Source organism: Ursus americanus, chromosome 6 (genome assembly GCF_024610735.1).
Source record: "Ursus americanus isolate L20-20 chromosome 6, mUrsAme1.1.p, whole genome shotgun sequence".
In the NCBI taxonomy this organism is placed as follows: Eukaryota; Metazoa; Chordata; class Mammalia; order Carnivora; family Ursidae; genus Ursus; species Ursus americanus.
The window spans coordinates 54,473,676-54,494,232 of record NC_142132.1 but is presented as its reverse complement, the minus strand read 5'-3'; the positions used below and the strand labels follow the sequence as shown (position 1 = coordinate 54,494,232).

The 20,557-nt window shown below is 56.7% G+C and overlaps 1 protein-coding gene across 3 annotated transcripts in view; it reads right to left on the bottom strand.

Annotated features, from left to right (window-relative positions):
- Nucleotides 1-20,557, bottom strand: part of LRRC20 (leucine rich repeat containing 20) — a 113,098-nt gene that overhangs the window by 5,283 nt on the left and 87,258 nt on the right. For 2 of the 3 annotated variants that reach the window (XM_045783685.2, XM_045783684.2), the window contains one exon: nt 19,965-20,132. In XM_045783685.2, coding sequence (XP_045639641.1) covers nt 19,965-20,132 — 168 coding nt within the window. Of the gene's footprint in view, nt 1-10,562; nt 10,654-19,964; nt 20,133-20,557 lie in introns of those variants that run through there. The other variant, XM_087863057.1, reaches the window with a different exon arrangement.

Below are 20,557 nucleotides of genomic sequence, written 5' to 3'. Positions count from 1 at the left end.
CAGGTGACCCATGATCTCAGGGTTGTGAGTTCAACCCCCAAGCTGGGTGTTGGAGCCTACTTAAAAAAAAAAAATTGTAAAAAAAGAAAAAGAATCCCACGTTTTGTGGTTGTCTGGTGCTTCCTCATGGTGAGACTGGGATTATGGGTCCTCAGCTGAAAGAGGTGGTGGGGTCTTGGGCTATCACACTGGAGGCACACAGTACCCGTCCACCTGTCCCTCATCCTTGACGTTAACTGTCATCACCGAGTCTGGGCGTGACTTGATTTCTCCACTGTGTAATTACTGCTTTGTTTATTTCCTCCCTTGCAGTCTGTGGGGACACACTTTAAGAGTGCGCAAATCTCCTGCTCCTTGTCAAAATTAAAATCCATCGCCCCTAGATATAACACCTGCTGATTCTTGCCTGATCTGATCTTTACAATGGCTGCAACTGACTTTCCAACTCCAGCAGCCCCTCGGCATTTTGGCAAGAGCCTTCCCTTCTCTCCCATGGATCTGTTTAGCATCAACGTGGACTCCTGTATTTCTAGCGGTCTACAGTTCCTTGCTGAATTTCGTCATTTTGGTGCTCAAACTGCCCCAGATTTGGCCAGTGGGAGGCCCTCTGATCTGGCTCCAGAGTCCTGTGACAAGCTGCCCCCCCTTAGAGGCACTTCCTGACTTTGCAGTAAGGCTCATCTTGAGGCTTTGCTGCTCCAGCCCTGGCATCAGCCATCAGGAAGTCCTCTTCCTCTCCATGGGAAGGGAATCTGTGCCCAGTACTCACGGTGCTGGTGACCAAACCGTGTTTTACAAGCCACCCATGAGACCCTGTGTACATCTGATCTGTCTGTTCTTGACTGCTGCCCAGAACACCATCCTGCGTCCTCACCACACTCTAGCTCTCTACTCTGCCAGCGATGGACAGTGAGGTGGCCTCTTCAGGGTTGGTGTGGGAACGTCTTTGGATGGATGCCTGGCAGCAGGACTGATTGCTTTGTCAAAGGATATGTCTGTATACACATGTGTATACCTCATTGCTCTCTAGAAACCGTGCTCAGTCTCTGAGGGGCTCCAGCCACCCTGCCGTCGTCCCAAGACGTTCAAATGAGGTTACCCGGGCCTGCCCGCCCCAACCTCCAGGCTGAGGGGCCCCTGACCTCCAGCAAGCATTCTGTGAGTTCTTCCCCTCCCATCCCCAGGGGCTGCAGGCTCTGCCCACCCCGAGCTCCGCTGTCCACCCTTTGGAAAGCCCCACAACGGAATCCTCTGAAGACATCTATTCTCCTCCCTTCTGAACTTGGTAACTGGGACACAGCTACGCCCTAGCTCTTCCGGGAGAAGGGAAGGGGAGGCCACAGGCTGAGGAAAGTTCCTCACAGATGCCTGTCCCTCAAGTGTATAAAGCGCTTCCATATCTGTTCCCTTCCAGAGACATGGGGCAGAGCACCACAGGTGCTCCTCAACCCACTTTACAGATGAGGACACTGATGCTCAGGGGCTGTCTGCTCATTCATAGCGACCTCCCTCGCTGGCCGTGGGAGGGGAGAAAGCAACCCAAAGGCCTTCAACTTGCATCAGTAAGCGACTCAGTCCCCCCCCAGGCTGTCAAGTGCAAGATGTCCCCAGCAAAGTGGGAGTTTGCAGCCATTCAGGATCTCTACTGGTGGGTTGGTGGTTTTTTGTTTAACTAATGAGTGTTGAGTGCTTGGTGACTTAAGCTCTTTAGGTTAAGTTTCTCGATCCTCCCAACAGCCCTATAGCTGAGTACCATCTTCTCCCCATTTTACAGATGAGGACAATTGTGGAGAGGTTAGGTAACTTGGCCATGGTCACACAGGTGGAAAGTGCTGGAGCCAGGATATGAAGCCGGGCCAGCTGGATTGAGTCTGTGCTCTTCATGCCACCTCCCACCTGGCCCTCCAGCCTGGCATCCCATGCCCCCAGCCCTCCGCCAGCTAGGAAAACCCCCCACAGATTCCCTTAGTTCACAGGAGACAGAAAAACAGTCTTCCTGCAGGGCTTCCTGGGACCCAGCCGGAGTGTGTGGCTTTCTGACCCGGGGAACTCAGGTCTCTGGACCACCCAGCCAGGAACAGCTCCTGGCCACAGTCCAGGGATGCCCCCTCTGAGGGGAAGCCAGCAGCACAGAACCTCAGAGCTCTCTAAAGCTCCCATGGCAGGCACAGCATCTTTGCTGACCTGCCCTGAGAGAAAGGGTTTCCTGGAGATTTCTCAGATTCATTCTAGAATCTTCCATGCCTCTTTGTTCGGCTCTGTGTCACAATGCAGAATAAACCTGTCCCTTCTTCCAGGATAAAATTTCTGAAACTTGTAGCCCAAAACATTCTTTGAGTGAACGCCCTCCCCCCACCCAGATCCTTTACTTCCTGTGATATGTTGGGCGGGTGGGGTAGAGGTAGGTGGTGGTTAAGATGCTGAGCAGAGTTTTGCGATCAGAAAGGTAAGACTAGCTTTTCCACTGCCTGAGCGTTGCCCCAGGCGGGATCTCTGACTCTCCGCTTTCCCGCTGGGGAAATGCAGGGAGACCGCGGATGCGAGGGGATGGCCTTACGCAGTACGCCCGCGCAGTGCTCGGGGGCTGCTGGGCAGCCGGCGTCGGGCCCCTGGCGCCTTCTCACCTGGCTGGAACCTGCACTAAGTACCACAGCTGAGCACCACCCCCATCCCCAAGAACATGCCCCACGGCTTTGGAGCATGCAGGAGCCAGCCCCGGAGCTCGGCCCGCTGGGCCAGCAGTGGGTCGGAGCGCCCCAGGGGATGGCCTGGTTGGAAGACCCTGCACCGGGCGAGGTGTGAGCCCCAGACTTCCCGGGTAAGTGCCACAGCTCCCCGAGCCCCCCACTGATGTAGAGAACAAAGGCAGAAGGAAATGTAGATAAAACTAAATGTCCGTATAACCGGCAGCCCATTGACAAGTACTTGAGGCGGGCGGAGTATGAGTTCCTCCAGGAAGCTCCCAACGGTCTTAATGTTAATGCCTTGCTAGAGGGTATGACAAAAGCAAGGCCTCAGGTTTCCTGAGTCTTCTTTAGCATATGAAAATCCTTTTGAAACTTCCCTTATCTTTACCCCCCCCCAAGTATATCGTCTGTGGCTTCTCAGAATCCCGGGGCGGTAGCTCCTTCTGCCCACAGGGTTTGTGCCCGTCCTTCAATAAAACCGCCTTTTTGCACCAAAGACCTCTCAAGAATTCTTTCCTGGCCGGCAGCTCTGGACCTCCCCAACCTCACCAACATTCCAAAATGACATCACTCACCACCACTCAGAAAAGGTCAGAAGCCCTGGAATCTGGCCTCCACTGAGAGGACCAACCTGAACCTCCCTTGAGGTACTCCTGTTCATGGGCTGCTGCAGATTATGGCAGAGGGACCATCAGAGCTGGGAGGAAGTTGGAAACTGAGGCACAGTGCGAGGAAGCAACTTTTACCCAGATCGCCAGCCCCTAGGTGGCCAGGCTGACGCGGACACGGAGGCCTGCTCAGAACGCAGGGGAAGCACACGCAGGAGTCCCAGGGCTGGACCAGGCGGCCAAATCCCCTCCCAGGAGCTCGCCCTCCCTTGGCACTTTGGGGGAGCAGGCTCAGAGCTCACTGAGCCCCCAGCTCTGTGTTAGCAAGGGGCCTAGTCCCTGGCCTTGCGCCCCCCCCTCCACCCCGTGGCAGAGGAAACTGAGGAGCTCCTGAAGGCCAGGGCTCTTCCGTGTGCCTGAATCCCTAGGACGGCGGCTGGGGCTGCTCATTACCCGGCCGCCGACAGGCAGGAGCCTACGTGTGAAGGCGGCAGTGGGAGGGACCCAGAGCCCCAGGCAGACCGGGAGGGCATGGAGGCTGGAGTAGAGAAGGAGGCAAAGACAAGGATTTCCCGGAACATGGGGCTTGGCTTGGACTTACTCCTGGGAGGGGAGGAACAGCAAGATGAAAGACCCCAGTTGCCACCCACCCAGTGCTTTCCCCTGAGCTCATTTGTATGCCGCTGTCCTGTCCACCCCGCCACTCAGTGGGAGGGGTGTGGCGGGAGGGGGGGCTGAAGGGGCTGCCCACCTGGTGAGCTGGGCCCCCATTTCCCCTACCCCATGGCCAGGAAGAAAAGGGCTACTTACTTGGAAGCCTTACCTTCTTTGCTAATTGGCAGCGGCTTGGTAATGGTCGTGACCACCAACACAGCCAGCAATGGGGGGGGGGGGGAGGTCCGACACCATGCTCCCTGCCCCTGATCACCCAGATAAGAAAACCCCTTTGCGCTGGGCTTTTAAGAGCTAAAGACATTTCATGAGGTCCTGTAACCCGCACGTGACGCAGAAGGACATCGAGGCCCGGGGAAGGCTGAGCACCCTGCGCAAACGGGCCCAGCAAAGGAGGCTGCTGGGTTCTCACAATAACCCATTTTGCGGGTAAGGAAACTGAGGCTGCCGTTCCTGGTGCTGACAAAGATTCTCTAACTCTACTCCGGCTCCCCTGAATTTTTCAATTAAAATGAAAAGCCTGATGTTCCTGCTTCTGTGTTCGACGCTCACGGTCTAGTTTAGAATCCTGCTAAATTGGTTTAGCCAGAACCCTCCACCCTTGATACCTGATCAGATTCTTGATCCTCCTCCATCGCCCCAGGCGATGTCTGCTCATCAGGCCTCCTGCTGCAAGAAGCCTGTGAAGTAGGTTCAGCCTCACTCACCCCTGATACCTCCTTTGTCATTTCCACCCGCTGCCCCCACCCTGCTCCCGGGCGGTAAGTTGCCGTGTGCCCATGCTGTATTTGGGATTGAGTAGGCTTCTGCACAGAGGTCCCTTCTCCCTGATCACATGGAGGTCCCTTCTTCCTGATAGCAACAGTCCTAAATAAAATCTGCCTTTCTGCTTTTCACCACCGTCCAGCTCTGGTTTTTCTTTGACATGGCCCAGGGTTACCAAGATAGTTAAGTGGTGAAGGCAGGAGCATTCCCGATCCCAAAGTCCAGGTGCTTTGCCCCCCAACATTGAGGGGCAAAGTCAAGGCCAGAACTGGTCTCCATCCACCTGTCTCTCAGCCGCTGGAAGGAAATCACGACAGGCAGGTTTCACTGAGCAACTCACCAAGGGCTGGACCCCAGACTGAGGGTGACATAACCTCAACTGTCAATACCGCTTCAACTCAGGGTGGGGGCTGAGGCTCGGAGCTGCTAAGTCGCCCCATCTCCTCACCTGACACTGAGGACCACTGGTTCTGCCTCAGTTTCTCCAGAGGGAGACAGATTAGGACGTTTCTCTCTCTGGACTCCTGACTCCCCCTCATCCCTGACCCAGGGAGGCCAGGGGCCTACAGAGTGGCTGGTGCTCATGAGAGCAGGAGGCGGGGGGGTCTTCCTGTGACACCCCTGCCCTAGGTCAGCTGGATGTGACACGAAGACCAGGTATGGCCCCATGGAGCAAATCCCCACAACTCCAGATCTAGAGACAGCAGTGCTGCCCTGGTTCCCAGCTGTCGTTTCCAAATCGACCACCGGGCCGGCCTCTCCAGGGTCTGCAGAGCTCTCCGTACCACTGTGCCACAGACAGGCTTCTCGGGTGCAGAGCTGGGAGTGGGTGCAGCTCCTTGCCCTGACGGAACTGCTCAAGTCACGGAAGCAGCTCCAAGGAAGGAGCAATGGGAGCAGACTGTCAAAACCAGCAGAGTCAACGAACTGGAGCAGCCAAGCCAGCAAGAGACAAGCCCAAGAGGCCAACGACAACCTTCTGGATAAGGCTTAAAGAAGAAAACTTACACTCACGGCGTCCTAATGAGAGAAGGAGAGAGAGAGAGAGATGGCTAGAGGGTGGAGGAGGATATGAAATGCTCCGCACTTTGTGGATGGGGAAACTGAGGCTGCAGAGGTTACATAAGCTTCCCAAGGCCACAAGACACATCAGCAACATGGAGGTAACAGAAGCCAGTCTCGGGACTTCGGCACACGTGGAGCAGAAGAAGGCCTCAATTCTCCCTTCTCCTGTGGGCCATGCCCCAGTTAGCACTGGGCAACGTTCTGCTCCCCCTCCTATTCCGGCTCCAAGACCACCTCCTCTGTCGCTCCCTGTGGTCCCCAACAAACTCCCATAACACCGTATACCACACACGCATCATGCATCGTGTTCTGTGACCAGTGAATGTGCTCGCTCACCCTGTAAATGCAATGCCTGGCACAGTGCCCACGGGGTGCTCAATAACTGTATCGGATGGATGGATGGATGGACAGATGAATATTTTGCCTCCTAAACTAGGCCATAAACTCCTTCAGGCTTGGGACCACGTTGGGCTCCGCCATCATCACCACTTGCTTCAGCGACTCTAACCACAGCACATTCCAGAGCTGGGGCCCTTCCGCTGGCCTGACCTACTGTGTGCACACCTGCCAGTCAGGACCAGGCGTCTGTGGACCCAGGCTGTGATGGCTCAGAGGCCCGTTAGCAGCAGTCATCCCAATTCAGAAAATGAGCAAAACCCCAGTCACCTAGGTCCCACCATCTAGAACCAGTCACGGGTAGTGTGTTGGTACACGGCCTTCCCGACTTACTACTACGCGTGTGTAGGCACATCCAGATTTCAAAAAAGGCCTCCTAGACCCCATGCCATGCTTTTCTTGATGATGGAAACCTTTTCAGGTTGCAAGTAAGCGACATTTTTATGACTGCACGGAGCCCACGGTGTGCAGAGGGACACTTAGGTTGTTTCCAGTTATCACTATTACAGATAATGAGAGGCGGAGTCCACAAGGCTTTCTGGGGTTCCTTCATCTCTCAGCCTGTGCCTGCAGAATGTAGGATGGGAAGTTCTAGAATCCTTTTAAGAAGCCAGAGTCCTGTTCCTCTGACTTTCCCAGGGCCCCAAGCGCCTGGTGGTGATGGCAAGAAACTTCCACAGTGAGGCCTAAAGCCACACAGACGCCCACGGTAGAGAAGAAGGCCCCCGACCTGGCCTGAACACCACAAACGCAACAGGGGTGGGGCTCGGTGCACTGCCTCTTCCTGCCGCCGGAGACCCCATGCCCTGCCTGACCCTCCTTCCACGGCAGACAGCCATCCAGACTCTTGCCTCTGTCTCTGGAAGCTTAAAGTAATCAATAACAGCAGAATCCGAGCGGGCAGTATTTAGAGGAAATTACTTCCCCGAGGTCGGCTTGACCTTACCTCACCAATCATTAGCATTACTGCCTGGCAAACTTGTTTCGTGCCGGTGGCACCTGCTAGAGACAGGACGATAAAAATGACCACCCCAGAGGGAGCCGCCCAGCCCAGAACACAGCCGAGACCAGCCCTCTGATTTCCGCTTTGGGTGCGGCTGAGCCCCGTGACTTCTGAGGTCCCTTTTGGAATTAGGGTCCGAGGCTCCCCAGCCTGGTGGCCCAGGGCGTAAGTTGTCCGCCTTCTCAGGCAGCTTACAGACCAACCATGGCGCCCACACCTGCCGCGCGCTGGGGTGCACTAGAGAGCCTACACATGGCTGCCTGTCTCACCTCTGACCGGGACTGACAGCTCTGGCCAGAATTCCTGGTTTTGCAGGACTCTGGGGAGTGAGGAGTCTGGCCCTTTGGGACACGTCCTCCCAACGGCACCTGAGGTGCTGGGTTAAGATGTTGGGGCGGCGCCCCAGCCTAGGGCCTGAGGCCAGAGCCTGGAGGCCATCTTGGCCTCTCCAGGTCACTGTGGGCACATTCATGCTGAAGAATCCAGGCTGGCCTGGCAGCCGGGCCTGTCCCCATTCCTCAGCCTGGATTACCACACTTGGTGGCTGGAAACCTAACCAACCGAGATCAAGGATGCAGTGCTAAGGGGAGCCTGGGTGGCACAGCGGTTAAGCGTCTGCCTTCCGCTCAGGGCGTGATCCCGGCGTTATGGGATCGAGCCCCACGTCAGGCTCCTCTGCTATGAGCCTGCTTCTTCCTCTCCCACTCCCCCTGCCTGTGTTCCCTCTCTTGCTGGCTGTCTCTATCTCTGTCGAATAAATAAATAAAATCTTTAAAAAAAAAAAAAGGATGCAGTGCTAAGCTGAGCCGAGCTTCATGTCCCCACTCAAAATGCCACAAGAGACAAGCAGCGAACTATGGTAACGTAGCAGAACAGAGAATTACGCCTGTAACCAGAAAGCTCCTGGGGCTCGCTCGCATTCACATCCCTCACTCATGGCTGGCTCTGTCCCCTCTGAAGGCTTGGAAGGAGCCAGGCGGGGGCAGTGACTGAGCTCACCTGAGAGCCCTGGCCTGAGCATCCTGGGGGGGGTTCGGGAGGGGGGGAGGGTGGTGCAGGAAGGACAGGGAAGTAGCCCCCGCCCTCAGGAGGCACAGAGGACACCGCATGCCCCGGGTAATCCTGCAAGCCGAGTCCCACAGCCCTCAGGGACGATGGTGTGGGTCAGGAGTTGGAAGCCCCCTGCTGAAAGAGACGCCATCTGGGGGGAGTGCACAGGGCAGAGAACCCCATCATTAACCTCAGATCTGCCATTTAGAGTTGTGTGACCTCAGGCAGGCCCCTCAACCTCCCTGAACCCCCACCTCTCATCTTTCAATGGTCCTCTGCCTCCTGGAGTCAAGGGGCCCTCAGGGAGGGGATCATCACGTACATCCCAAGGAGGACGGGGTTACCAAGCTGTGGGGAGTAGGACATGCTCCCCAGTGAGAGGACGGGGAGCAGAGAGTGCTTTAAGCACCCATGAGTGTAGCAGCACTGCCTGGGAGCCAGCAGTGGCCACTCTGGTGTGAACACAGCATAAGGTGTAGACTTGTGGATTCACTCTTGTACAGCTGAAACTCACGCAGCATCGTGTGTCAACCATACTCAGAACAAAAACAGAATCCATTAATGAACCTAGAGACACTTTCTTTTTCCCCCTTCACTACAGGCTTTGAGGAAAGAAGGAAGGAGGAGAAAAGTCCCTGCTGTGAGCCCCTCCTCCGCATCCATCATCCCTCCCCAGGTTGCCAGCAAAGGTGGGCTGAGGGGCGTCAGCTCCCCGCACACTCCCCAGGCCAGGCTCCGGGAGGCGGTCAAAGACGGATCCTGACAATTTTCTTCATAAATGACACAGTCTTACTGGCTGCTCTGTGGACAGCTGAATTAGGAAATCAAATTGCCTGGCCCTTATCTTCCTGGTCCGATTTCCGGTCTTTGCTCTCCCCCTACATTCCCCTCACTTGGGCCACTGGAAGGCGCCTCCAGAGGCCCCACCCCCACCCGCCCCCACCCCCAGGCTGTTCTGGGCCTCTTTTAGTGCCTCCAAATGCTGAGAATGACAGTTCTGTGGGCAGCTCTCATTAAGTGTCTGCCATTCCCTCCCTCCTGCAGGCGCTGTGCACATGGAGGACCATAATCATCTAATCCGTGAGGCGAATGGCAAGTGTCTAGGGAGGGTGGTGGTGACAGGATATGCAGATAAAGAGTAATCACCTCCCTTAAAGGTTCTTCTCCCTGGGGGGGGGGGGGTGGAAGAAGTGAAAATGGCTCCTTCGAAAATTCTTTTCCCTGTTTGCAAATTAAGGCTGCTCATACTAACTTCACAAAACTTTCTGCTCAGACCGTTGTCAGAGAACTAAGACTTCCCTGACTATGGGAAAAATAAGAAGAAAAGCTCCTAAGATAACCTTTAGGTAGGAATGAGCTATGTAGGTAGGCCCCCGCCCCCACCCCCAGGGAAACCAGGTTCTGGGAAACAACACTTAGGTTGCAGGTGGGAGTGGGGGAGAGTGGTCAGGACGCCCACGACAGCAAGGAGGTGGCGAGATCTGAGCCAGTGGTGTGCTGGCTAATAGTTCACGATCCACTCCGAGGAGGAAAATATCTCATGTGTGGCATCTGCCGATGTTTTGCGGTCCAAATCCTCCCACGAGGGCCAGTCTCAAGCTACTAACCTGATTGAGCACCCCCAGGATACCACGGGAGAGCCACTATGTGTGGCTCACCCCAGCAGGACTGCAGACTCCTGCATGAAAGGTGCTGGTGCTCAGGCCAAGCCCACACTCAAACTAGGATTCTCTGGCATAAGCTTGTACTCTGGGAACTGGCCCACTGTTTTATTACTGGTATGTTGTCGGTTGCTTTTGGCTTGTAGATAAAATTCCTTCAGAAAATGCTAGGTGAGTGTGCTGTGGTACAGAGAGGAGAGAGGATTTTGTGGGTAGTGGGGCAGCAAAGCACCATGCTCAGGGTGGGGGACATGTAGGAGACAGTAGGGTTGGTGTAAAAGGGGAACCCCAAGGGAAACTGCAAGTCTACAGAGCTCACCCCTGCCACCCTTCCAGCCAAGTGCCAGGTGTCACGGCCAGGCTGTGGCTTTCCTCGTCCTGACGTAGCTACAGACAACACACAGCAGACTGATACTGGGAGGAGGAGAAAGCTTACAGCTTCTTCAGGATGGAATGTGGGTGTTGATGGAAGGTCTGGTCCAGCCCAATGGTTTTATCATGCCTGCACTTTGGAACCAGTTGGGGAGTTTTAAAGAGATCTTCAAGCCCAAAACCCACCACCAAAGATTCTGATTTAATTGGCATGGAGTGTGGTCTGGACATGAGGGTTTTTCAAAGCTCCCCAGATGATTCGAACGTATGGCTTAGTTTGAGCACCGCTGGTCTTACCCATGAGGCTTAAAGGGAGAATCTGGTGAAAATCCCCACACAGCACTTCCATCCTGGATGCTGCCCACCTTTCTGCTCTGTGAGAGAGAGAGCTGTTAGGAGCGAGGCTGACGGCCTACGTGGCCTAGGGAATCCTGCCTCACTACCTTACACCCTTCTCTCCACCCCAAGGGAACTTCCTTCCAACCAAAGTTCTGTGTTTCAGCTGTGACTTCATTGTGGCTTCCTATCTCCCTACAGCTATGTGCAAAAATTCTCCCTGTACAAAGCACTGACCTGAAGAGCTGGAGTTCTGGAGCGAGACTCTTTGGGCTGGAACCCTGGCTCTGCGTAGGCAGCATGGCCTTGGCCAAGTTACTCAACTTCCCTACGCCTCGGTTTCCTTGCCAGGGGAGGAGGACAGTACCTGCCTTACAAGGCTGTCACGAGGATTCAACGAGAGCATAGCTGAAAAAATGCTTAGAGAAGGTCAGTGAAGTAAATGGTCACTGAGTACCAGCTAGTGTCACTGACCGTGCCACAAGCCCTGGGAGACTGTGGAACGTGCTTTGCCCATCTCTGTCTCCAGCACAGCACCTGGCACACAGCAAGCTGTTCAAGCGAAGAATGACCACTAGCAAATGAACGGACATTTCCAAGGCTTCGATTTACATCTGTGCCCCCGCAAGCCTCATTCCCTGAATCAGGCACATGGCAGGCTGAGCTCTGTGGTTCAGAGCATCGGGGCTGCTCTCCAGCACTCTGGACAGGGTCGCGAGGCCGGCCAGAGACCGGCTGGCTGGCTAATGGAGCATGCAAGTGTTTTGTTGTTTTAAACAAATATCTAACAACTCCCTTCTTGCTGTTTCCCTGCATGCTACTGACAGAATGCCGAGAGCATCCTGGATAATTGGAGGTTCCGAGTAATCAAGGCTTTACCACACAGTGGTTGGCACAGATAATGCCATTCCATTTGGGCAGAGACCCAGTGTGTGAGAGGTCTTTTGCCCAGAGACCCACTTGCTCGGTCCCTGTGGGCAGACACACATGAGCAGGAGCTGCAAACAGGAGCTCCCCTCCCCCCATGTCGGAGGGAGGCATGTCTAACTTGCACTAATTGTTGTTAAAGCCTGTTTGTTTACTCCCAGCCTCTCCCTCATCCTGGCTCCCCGGGCGGCCAGTGCTCCCTGCCCAGTGTGTCTAATGATTACCTCCCCAAGCCTCCTGACAGCTTGAGGGATGCCTGCACCAACTGCTCGCCGCCCGCAGGCACAGTGTGGTCCTCTGTTGTGCTGGACAAGGGCATGCTGGGAGACAGCAGGAGTCGCAGCTGCCACGGTGAGGGCAAGTCCTTGTCCTCTGGGCCCTGTGACTGTGCTTGGGGGGAGGGGGCAGGGTAAGGCTCAGACCGCTATCAGCTGGCTGTGCTCCAGAGACCGCTAAACCCAGTGCCCAGGGAGGGGACTGGCTCCATTCTCCCCCAGACGGGTTTGGAGCCCCAGGTCCAGACTCAGGAAAAAAGTGCCAGGGGTGTGACTTTGTCCTCCCAGACCACCCAGCCTAGTCGAATCTTTGCCCAGATTAAAGGCTGCACACAGTGATCACTCCCTCTTTTCGGCTATTGAGTGCCCATCTCAAATCCCTTCCTCAGGGGAAGCAAGAGTGGTACCAGGAATGACACAGCAGCCTCCTTCAGGGTGTATCTGGTGGGGGTAGGTGAGGTGGGTTTCAGGGGACCTGGGTGGGTGCCAGGATTCTGCCAGGGGCTGGCCACTCAGAATCCTCTGGAAGGACAACTTTGGCAAACCTTTCTTGGCCAGCTGAGCCCTGCCCTGGATGCTGTGGCTCACTAATTAGGCTCTATCCAACCCTTTAGCCATGGCCCCTGCCTCCTCTGCCTGGTCCCGGGTAAGTGCAAGAAGAGGCCCGGCAGGCTGGAGGGCAAGGAGTGAGGAAAGAGGTTGAGCAGGCAGCGTGTGGTCAGGACTCCAGGCTGGCTGAGTGGCAGGACCAGCCGTTGGTGGGAAGTGACCATGGTGAACCCAGGCACCAGTTCCAAAGGGGGGAACCGTCCCCCCGACTCTGCAGCAGGGACGAAACAGAGGTGTGCAGAGGGGAGGTGACGTGCTCGCGCTAATGATATAAGTGGGGCTTCGGGGGCGCCTGGGTGGCTCAGTCGTTAAGCATCTGCCTTCGGCTCAGGGCATGATCCCAGCGTTCTGGGATCGAGCCCCACATCGGGATCCTCCACTGGGAGCCTGCTTCTTCCTCTCCCACTCCCCCTGCTTGTGTTCCCTCTCTCGCTGGCTGTCTCTCTCTCTGTCAAATAAATAAATAAAATCTTTAAAAAAAAATAAGTGGGGCTTCGGCCCTGTGCCTTTTTGGCTACAAAACTCTGCTTTTGTGATCACCATGGGGGGCTCCCCTTCTGTCCGGAGTGAAGACAAGGCAGGCAGGCCTGGGGAGACTCTCAGAAGCCTTCCCTGCTTGTGGTTCAAGCTGCCTCCTGAGCCCCAGGAACGCTCAGAGGGCACCTGCCCTGGAAAGCTGAGGAGACCGAAGCGCCCCCACTATGGCACTGCCTGGTCTGCCAGGAGGCAGGGCCTTGGGTCCAGAAGCATTTGTTTCGGCCAAGATTCCCCACTCGCTGTTCCCTTTTCCTATGGAGTGTTGGTGGGTGTGCAGGGTGGGTAGCAAGCCTGACCTCTCAAACCCTTGAGGCCTGCACACAGCCTCTCCCTGGCCTAGCAATTCGGATGGACCAGGACCAGGGCCTGACTAAACCCCAAGTGGGACAAAGAGGAAACTGGAGGAGCTCAAAAGATACAACCAGCTGATTGCACGCGTTACTGTTACAGCTCTGGGCCCAGGCTGCTGACGGAGCAGTGTGTTGGCACTGGAGGGCACACAGCACACCACTGACTCATCCATGTGCACACTAGACCAGCCCCTCCCCCAGCGGAGCCCGGCAGCCTGGCGGGGAAGGCAAAGGAGGGCAAGAGGCCAGCTTCTCGGCTCTGACCCGTCCTAGGGGCTGACAGGCCTTTCACAGCAGCCAGCCGCCTACAGGAAGTCTCTCTGCTAAACAGCCTCTTGTAAACCACTAGCTAATGAGGCCTTGCAGCGAATCCTTTCCTGGGGGAGCTTTCTCTGCAATTACAGGCTCTTTCCAGGGCTGAGGGAGGCCAGGGGGCAAAAGCCATCCCTTTGTAACCTGCCAACTTGTTTATGGGTGCCTACCTGACACGTGGCATCCTGCACCTGTCCCTTCACGCAGCTACCCACACCCACCTCTCCCATCAAATGAAGACACATGGGCCTGGATGACCAAAGACCTGGGTGGGAATCCTGCCTTCACCAAGTCCTTGTGCAGGCTGCTTGACCTCCATGAGCCTCTCCTCTCAGCTGTCAAGTGGTGATCACGCGTCCTACCCAGACGAGAGGCTTGACTGGCCTAAGCAAGATCACAGCAGGAGACCTGTGCTAGGCACCCAGAGCCATTAGGTTTTGAAAAGTCTGTGCATTTCTGGTTTTTTTTAGATCAAATAGAGTATTATTTCCACTTCTGCTCGTCCAGGGTTTTCTGTTTAAAAAAACATTTTCTGGGCTCCAGTGAAAGAACTAGGGAGACTCCCCTCCCATCCCACCAGAGGGACAAAGGGCTGTGCTGTGGAGAAGGACCTGTCCCACTCACTCCGCCTCCTCCAGGAAGTCCTCCTAGGCCCACCTCCCGGTGTACCACTCCCTCAGCACGTGGAACGCAGCACGTCTGCCTCAGCGCTACACAGGTGAGCTCCGAGAGCAACCAGAGCCTGCAGAAACGCTCACTCTGGGGCGGGCTGGTAGAGTGCCCAACGTGACACTGATCAGCTTATCCTGTGGCACAGGATGAGGCTGGAACAGCCACGGGACCCCAGCGGAGGGCGATCCTGAGGTCCCGGCGGGCATCTGTGCCCCCAGGCTAGGAGGAGGAGCTCTTCTCTTGCTGGAGGCCAGGGTGAGGCTGTGGCTCTCCGGAAGGATCTGCCCTCCTCTGCCTGCCAGAGAAGGGAGAGGCTGCTGTGATCCAGGGCCCAAGCCCCTTGAGATACATCGGGTCAGCACAGGGGTGCAGGTGACCCCGCGGCCAGCCATGCTCCCTTCAAGTCCCCACAGTGTCCCCACTCTCATCCTTATATTGCAGGGACAAGCGTCCTGTCCTTGGGGAAACCTGACGTGTGAGGGCGGGTGCCATGGCCCAGATAAACTACAACAAAAGACTGAAGCTGGTGGGAGGGCTGGGGGGGGGCACAGATTCTCAGTCCGCACACTGCTGCCTCCGCCTCGGTCAGTCACTTGTTAGAAATGTAGGCTCCTGGGCTCAGACGCAGAGATTCTGAGAGAGGACCTGGGAGCCTTCCTCTCCAGCCAGCACTCCGGGGGGATTGGGGTGTGGGATCTGTGAGGCTTATAGAGCAGTTGTGCTGGAGGGCATGCGGGGGGGGGGGGGCGGGCGGACAACAGCACAGCCCGTGGCCAGTGGCCAGAGATGGCACCTGGTGCTTTAGGGAAGCCCCTCCCCCCGCCCCCGAGCACTTCCCAGGCTGCGGTGTGTGTGCACAGAAATCACCTACAGATTCTGACCCCGGAGCACGGAGGTAGAGTGTGGGGCTCTGCATTTCTAACAAGTTCCCAGGTGATGCCCACGCTGCTGGCCGGTGGATGACGCTTCGAGAAGCCTCAGCCAGACATACTACGGGTAGTGGGGAGGGGTTTGTTAAAACAAATTGCCTCCTCCCTCCCAATTTCTGACTGGGGACAGCTGGGGAAGGGCCTGAGAATGTGCATTTCTTTTTTTTTCCTTTTTTTTTTGGTAGGCTCCACACCCAGGGCGGAGCCCTGAACTCAGGGCCCTGAGACCAAGACCTGAGATCAAGTCAGCCACTGAACCCACAGAGCCATCCCGGCGCCCTGTGAGAATGTGCGTTTCTAACAAGTTCTCGGGTGCTGCTGCTGAGCCCCCACCTGAAGGAACGTGAGCTTCCATGGTAAGAAGCGAGACGGCGCAGGATGAAGTGGATCTGGCCCAAAGCGTCCCTGTAGGACACAGACACTTTGCTTTTTCAGAGTGCTATTGTATTAAATTCTTCACAAGAGCTTGTTTTCCTATGATCTCTGGCTCTCTCTGGAACGCTGGAAAAACCCCAGTGAGTAGAGGGTCATGGAAAATTAATTTCAGATTAACTGAAAGAGTCCCCTGCTTAGCAAAATGAAGTCTCCTAAGTACTTGATTTTCTGCTCACCCCCACATGCTCCAGGAGTCTGGTGAAATGCTACGCAGGATCGAGCTCTAATGCGAACTTCATGCGGCTCCTGCCTCCACCTTCCGGTCACGTGCGGCAGCTGCCAGGGCGAGCCACTGGGCTTTCGGGTTTTTCCACAACACAGGAAATCCAGCGTGACCTCATGTCAGACTAAATGTCACCTCCTCTGAAGCCCCTCCCGGGCTCTCCTGGGAGCACCACCTCCCAAGGACATATGGCCCACCACAACTGTGTCCCAGTGGCTTGTCCCCAGGACCCAGGGAGCCTCCCAGCCAGATGGGGGCATCGGCTGCGGCGAGGGGGTCAGGGGGCCAGCTGGCGGAGGGAAGAGGCCCCCTGATCTGCACTGTTTCATGTTCACCTAAACCTGGCCCAGACCTGCAGACTTGGGGTGGGGGTGGGGGGTTGGCCACAGGCAGAAAAAATGGTAAGACACGAGGAAGGACCTTCAGACTGAGCGTGCAGGCCAGCAGGGTGGGAGAGGTGGGATGGGCAGGGATAAACAATCAGGGGGCACTGACCAGGTCATCTACCTGACCCCACAGCCCTCCCTGCCCATCCACGCCCACCAGTCACCAGAAGGACGCAGAAGGTGGTGACCATGATGGACAGAGACACGGATGGAGAAGAGAGGAGGAAGAATGTACTGTGTGGCTGGCAGTGTGAGCTGCGGGGGACATGTAGCTAGTGGCCGAGAACAGACCCCCACATCTCTGCAGGGCATCTCAAGGGAGTGGCTTTTGATGTTTTTTCATCGTGACCCACAGTAAGAACTACGCTTTTACATCACGACCCAGTACATAGATCTGTCATATAGGTAAAACTGAAATAAAAGTCACAAAGTGATATTACCATGCTAGAGGGGAGGCACTCCATCACCAGCTGGCCTCAACCTTTGCATCTGACTTCATGGTTCACTAGTGGGTCACCACCGGCAACCCGACACAATCCGTCCTCCTGTGTGTCAGTCATCTCAGAGGGCCTCTGGGCCTTAGGAACTCCTGCTTTGCTCAGGGCTCTAAGCAGCCAAGCACCTGCGGTAGGGCCGACACCATGCTTGGGGCTGGGTGGAGGTGGGGAGCAGGGTGGCTCCCAAGATGAGGATAGAGAGACGTCGTGCACACAGACCAGAGGACTGTCTGTACCAGCTGCAGCTGCGAGGCCACCAGGGCTACCCAGACGCACGGCCTGCGAGAGGGCAGTCAGCTCCTGGTGAGCTCCAAGGACTGGCACCAGCACCGGCTGGCACCAGAGAGCAGACGCAACCGTCCCAGTCTCTCCCAGCCTACGTACCCTAGTGAGGCCCCCTCCCTTCTCCCCTCCATGAACTGGAGCCCCCATTCTGGTGCAGAGTGGAGGAAGATCAGGTAACAGCACTATCGAGAAAGCAGAAGAGGATGGAGCTGCCCTTGGCCTCTCTCAGGATGCTGTAAGCCTCCTGTCTCCCTGGGGCCGGGCTGGAGGCAACCCTCGGGACAGTCCCTTCAGCCCGGGTCTCCTTCTGATGCACTTGGGGGCTTGCTTCAGAGCTGCCTGTTTTCTTCTTGCTGAACTAAAGCTTTAAGGCAACTCATGCATCTCAGATTTATTTCTCAGGGAAAAAAAATGTTTCCAACACCTTCTGTGGGCTCTGAAGGGGAAAAAGCAGCCGTTCTTAAGGCATCCTAAGCTCCTACTACAATTTTCCCGATGAGATCCTGCAGGAGATGAGTTACAGCTGCGACAGGGGCAAAGCTATTTCCATAATCAAGGAGGGTGCAGCCCTCACCTTCCTCGCTGTGATCACGGCTCCCTCCGTGCGGCTGGGCTGGGAAGAAGGGGACCTGGCCTGCCAAGGCTTGGGGAGGTGGAAGCAATCTGAGTAACCAGGATGGGTCAGGGAGAGGCAGGGAATGGAAGCGGGGAGATGCCAGCAAGGGAACAGAGCTGCGTCCATGTGCGCCTTCTCTCCATGGACAGCATGTGGGAGGATAGCCAAGGCCTCCTGCAGCGGCGTGGGCCTGGGACCAGTCAAGTGCCTCGGGGAGCCTCTGCTGCGCAGGGCAGTCCCCAGCATCCCCAGGTCCCCTGCGCCTGGCCAGGCTGGCTGCAGGAGGCTCTCCTACAGGTGGACCCAGCTGGGAAACAGACAGGGCTTGACACGTCTCTTTCACCTGGCCAGGCATGCAAAAGGCACCTGGCCATGGAGGTGAGGGGAAATCTCTTGGAGCCTAGGTTTCTACATCTATCAAATGGGCCTTGGGCCTGTGCCTGAGCATTCTTGGTAAACTGTAAGAGGCTCCCACATGTAGTCATTACTGTCACTCTACAGAAAGGATGAGATACCTACACCAGAGAATGAGTCAAAACAGCCCATCTTTGCTGTGGGAACTGTTGCTGTTAAGGGGTGTCATTGGCCTTGTGGAGTGGGGGATCTGTACCATGCTGTACATCCCGCTTCCCACAGAAGCCAGCACAGAGGCCCACGTGCCCTGCTCCCCTGCTTGGGGCACAGCTCCCTTCTGGGGTGCTAGTGGGGGGGAAATCTCAGTTTAAAAGCTGAGAAGCAGCTGGGGCTCAAAGAGGTGATATGAGTCTTCTAAGGCTGCTGTTGGGAAGTGGGGAAGCCAATGGCCAGTACTTGTCCTCACCCACCTGCCTGCAGCTACACGCCCCTCGCGGCGCTCGGCATCAGCTCGCACTAGCCCCTGCTTGGGAACTGCCCCATTCAGAGAAGCAGCAGAGGGACGTGGAGGCATCAACAATAGCCTCAATGAACAGAAGGCAGGGGAGGAAAGGCCCAGCAAGGAGGGCCTGGCCGAGAATGAAGGGCTCAGGGCCAGACCCCAGGGAGTGGCGGCAGTGCAGGAGGGAGGGCCTCATGGTGAAGAGGCACTTCTGCACATTTCCTTCCAGCTAAAGACAGCGCAAGGGCTCAAGGGATGGGGGGCCAACTCAGGGGCAAGGCGCTCAGGGACCCAGGTCTCGGGAGGGAAAAGACCAAACCAGAGCCTATCAGGAACCCCATCCTAGGCACAGGGCTGAGTTTGAGTCACATACACTCGTCCTGGCACCTCTGCTGTCTCCCTGTGTGACCTGATGCGCTCTCATGACTCCTCTGTGCCTTAGTTTACTCATCTGTAAAAGAAATGGATCCCACGCCCCCCCCCCCACCCCAGCCAGGGCCAGCGTCTTGCTGGCAGCATGGCAGACAGATGGGACACTCAGCACCCCATGCAGGAGACAGGCGCTCTCCATCCAGCTCCGAGCCGCTGGAGAGCTCTTGCTTTTAGTCAAATGGCATAATGGCTATGAAAGCAATTACAGAAATAAAAGCAGCACTGAAGGGGGTTATTATTGACACTGCCAACATCAGAGGTGATGTGGGAGGGCACCAAACAGGACTGAAGACAGGCTTCTGAGGGAGCCAAGGCAGCCGGAGGAGGGAGCCGAGGAGGGGGGGCACAGGGGGCCCTGGGGAGTGCTGCCCCTCTCTGGGGAGATCAGTCAGCAGTGGGAGAGGATGCTCAGGTGGAAATGTCTCAGGAGGAGGACAGGGCCACTAGCTGGGCCTGCTGTTTGCAGAAGGCACTCTGAGCCTGGGGCGGGAGACCATCAGGTTCCCCGGGGGGAGCGTGTATACGCACTGGAAAGCTCAGAGAGGCTGCTCTGAACACAGCTGCCTAGCAGCCCCTGACTACTAACAGTGAAGGGCTCACTGTGAAGGCCGGGGAGGGACACGGGGGGCCTCAGGAGGGAGCAGAGGGGTACAGGGTCTCAGCTGGGGAGTCTGGGAGGCGGCCTGGGCCGTCAGACAGAGATGTGAGGCAGAGCCTGCAGGCCAAGGCGGCGCGCTGGCTCAGGGCAGGCCGCGAGGAAGCCTAGCCTTCTACCCGCCAGGTGGAAGCCGCTGTCCAACCCAGCCCCAGCAGGTGGCAGGGCCTAAGAATGGCTCCCTTTCCAGGCTCAGTGCCCTGTGCCCAGATGTCTCAGACCAGAAAGCTCACCCTTGCCCTCCGGTCTGTGAAGGTCTGACCCTGGAGCCCCGCGTCTGTGCCCTGTGAACCCCTCAGGGAAGGGAGGGCAGAGGGAGGAACTGCAGGGGCCACATGGCCAGGGCCGCTCACCCACGATGTCGTTCTCCTCCAGGTTGATGGTCTCTAGGGCTGGCAGGGTGGTGAGCTGCTCGGGGAAGTCACGGAACTGGTTCCGGGAGAGGTTGATGGCCTTGAGGTGCTGCAGGGTGCTGACCTCGTTGGGGAGGCGGTGCAGAAAGTTCCCTTCCAGGCGGAGCTCTGCCATGTGTGGGAAGAAGAGAAAGAAAGGGGGCAACCTACAGATTACAGGGACAGCGGCACCTGGGCCAGGAAGGCAGCGAGGGTACCCCAGCCACAGGCAGTCCCCCAAGGGGCTCACTCCATGTGTATGGAGGAGGAGGGCCTGCCCCACCATGTCAGCTGGGCTCTGGAATGGAAGGCTCTCCTGACAGAAGCGAGGCCTAGACAAAGGGTCAGGACGGGCCAGCTCCTCCCTCAGACAAGGCGTCGACTCTGGGCCTCAATAGGACAGGTCAGGGCGGGCAGTCCCTGGACTCCTCACGGCCAGAGCCCCGCTGAGGGACACCACTCTCTAGCACCCTCCCTGCTCGAGGAGCCACCAGGGACAGCCAAGGTCCTTCTGTGTCACGCGACCCCACTCCCCTGCTCAGCCACAGCTGGCC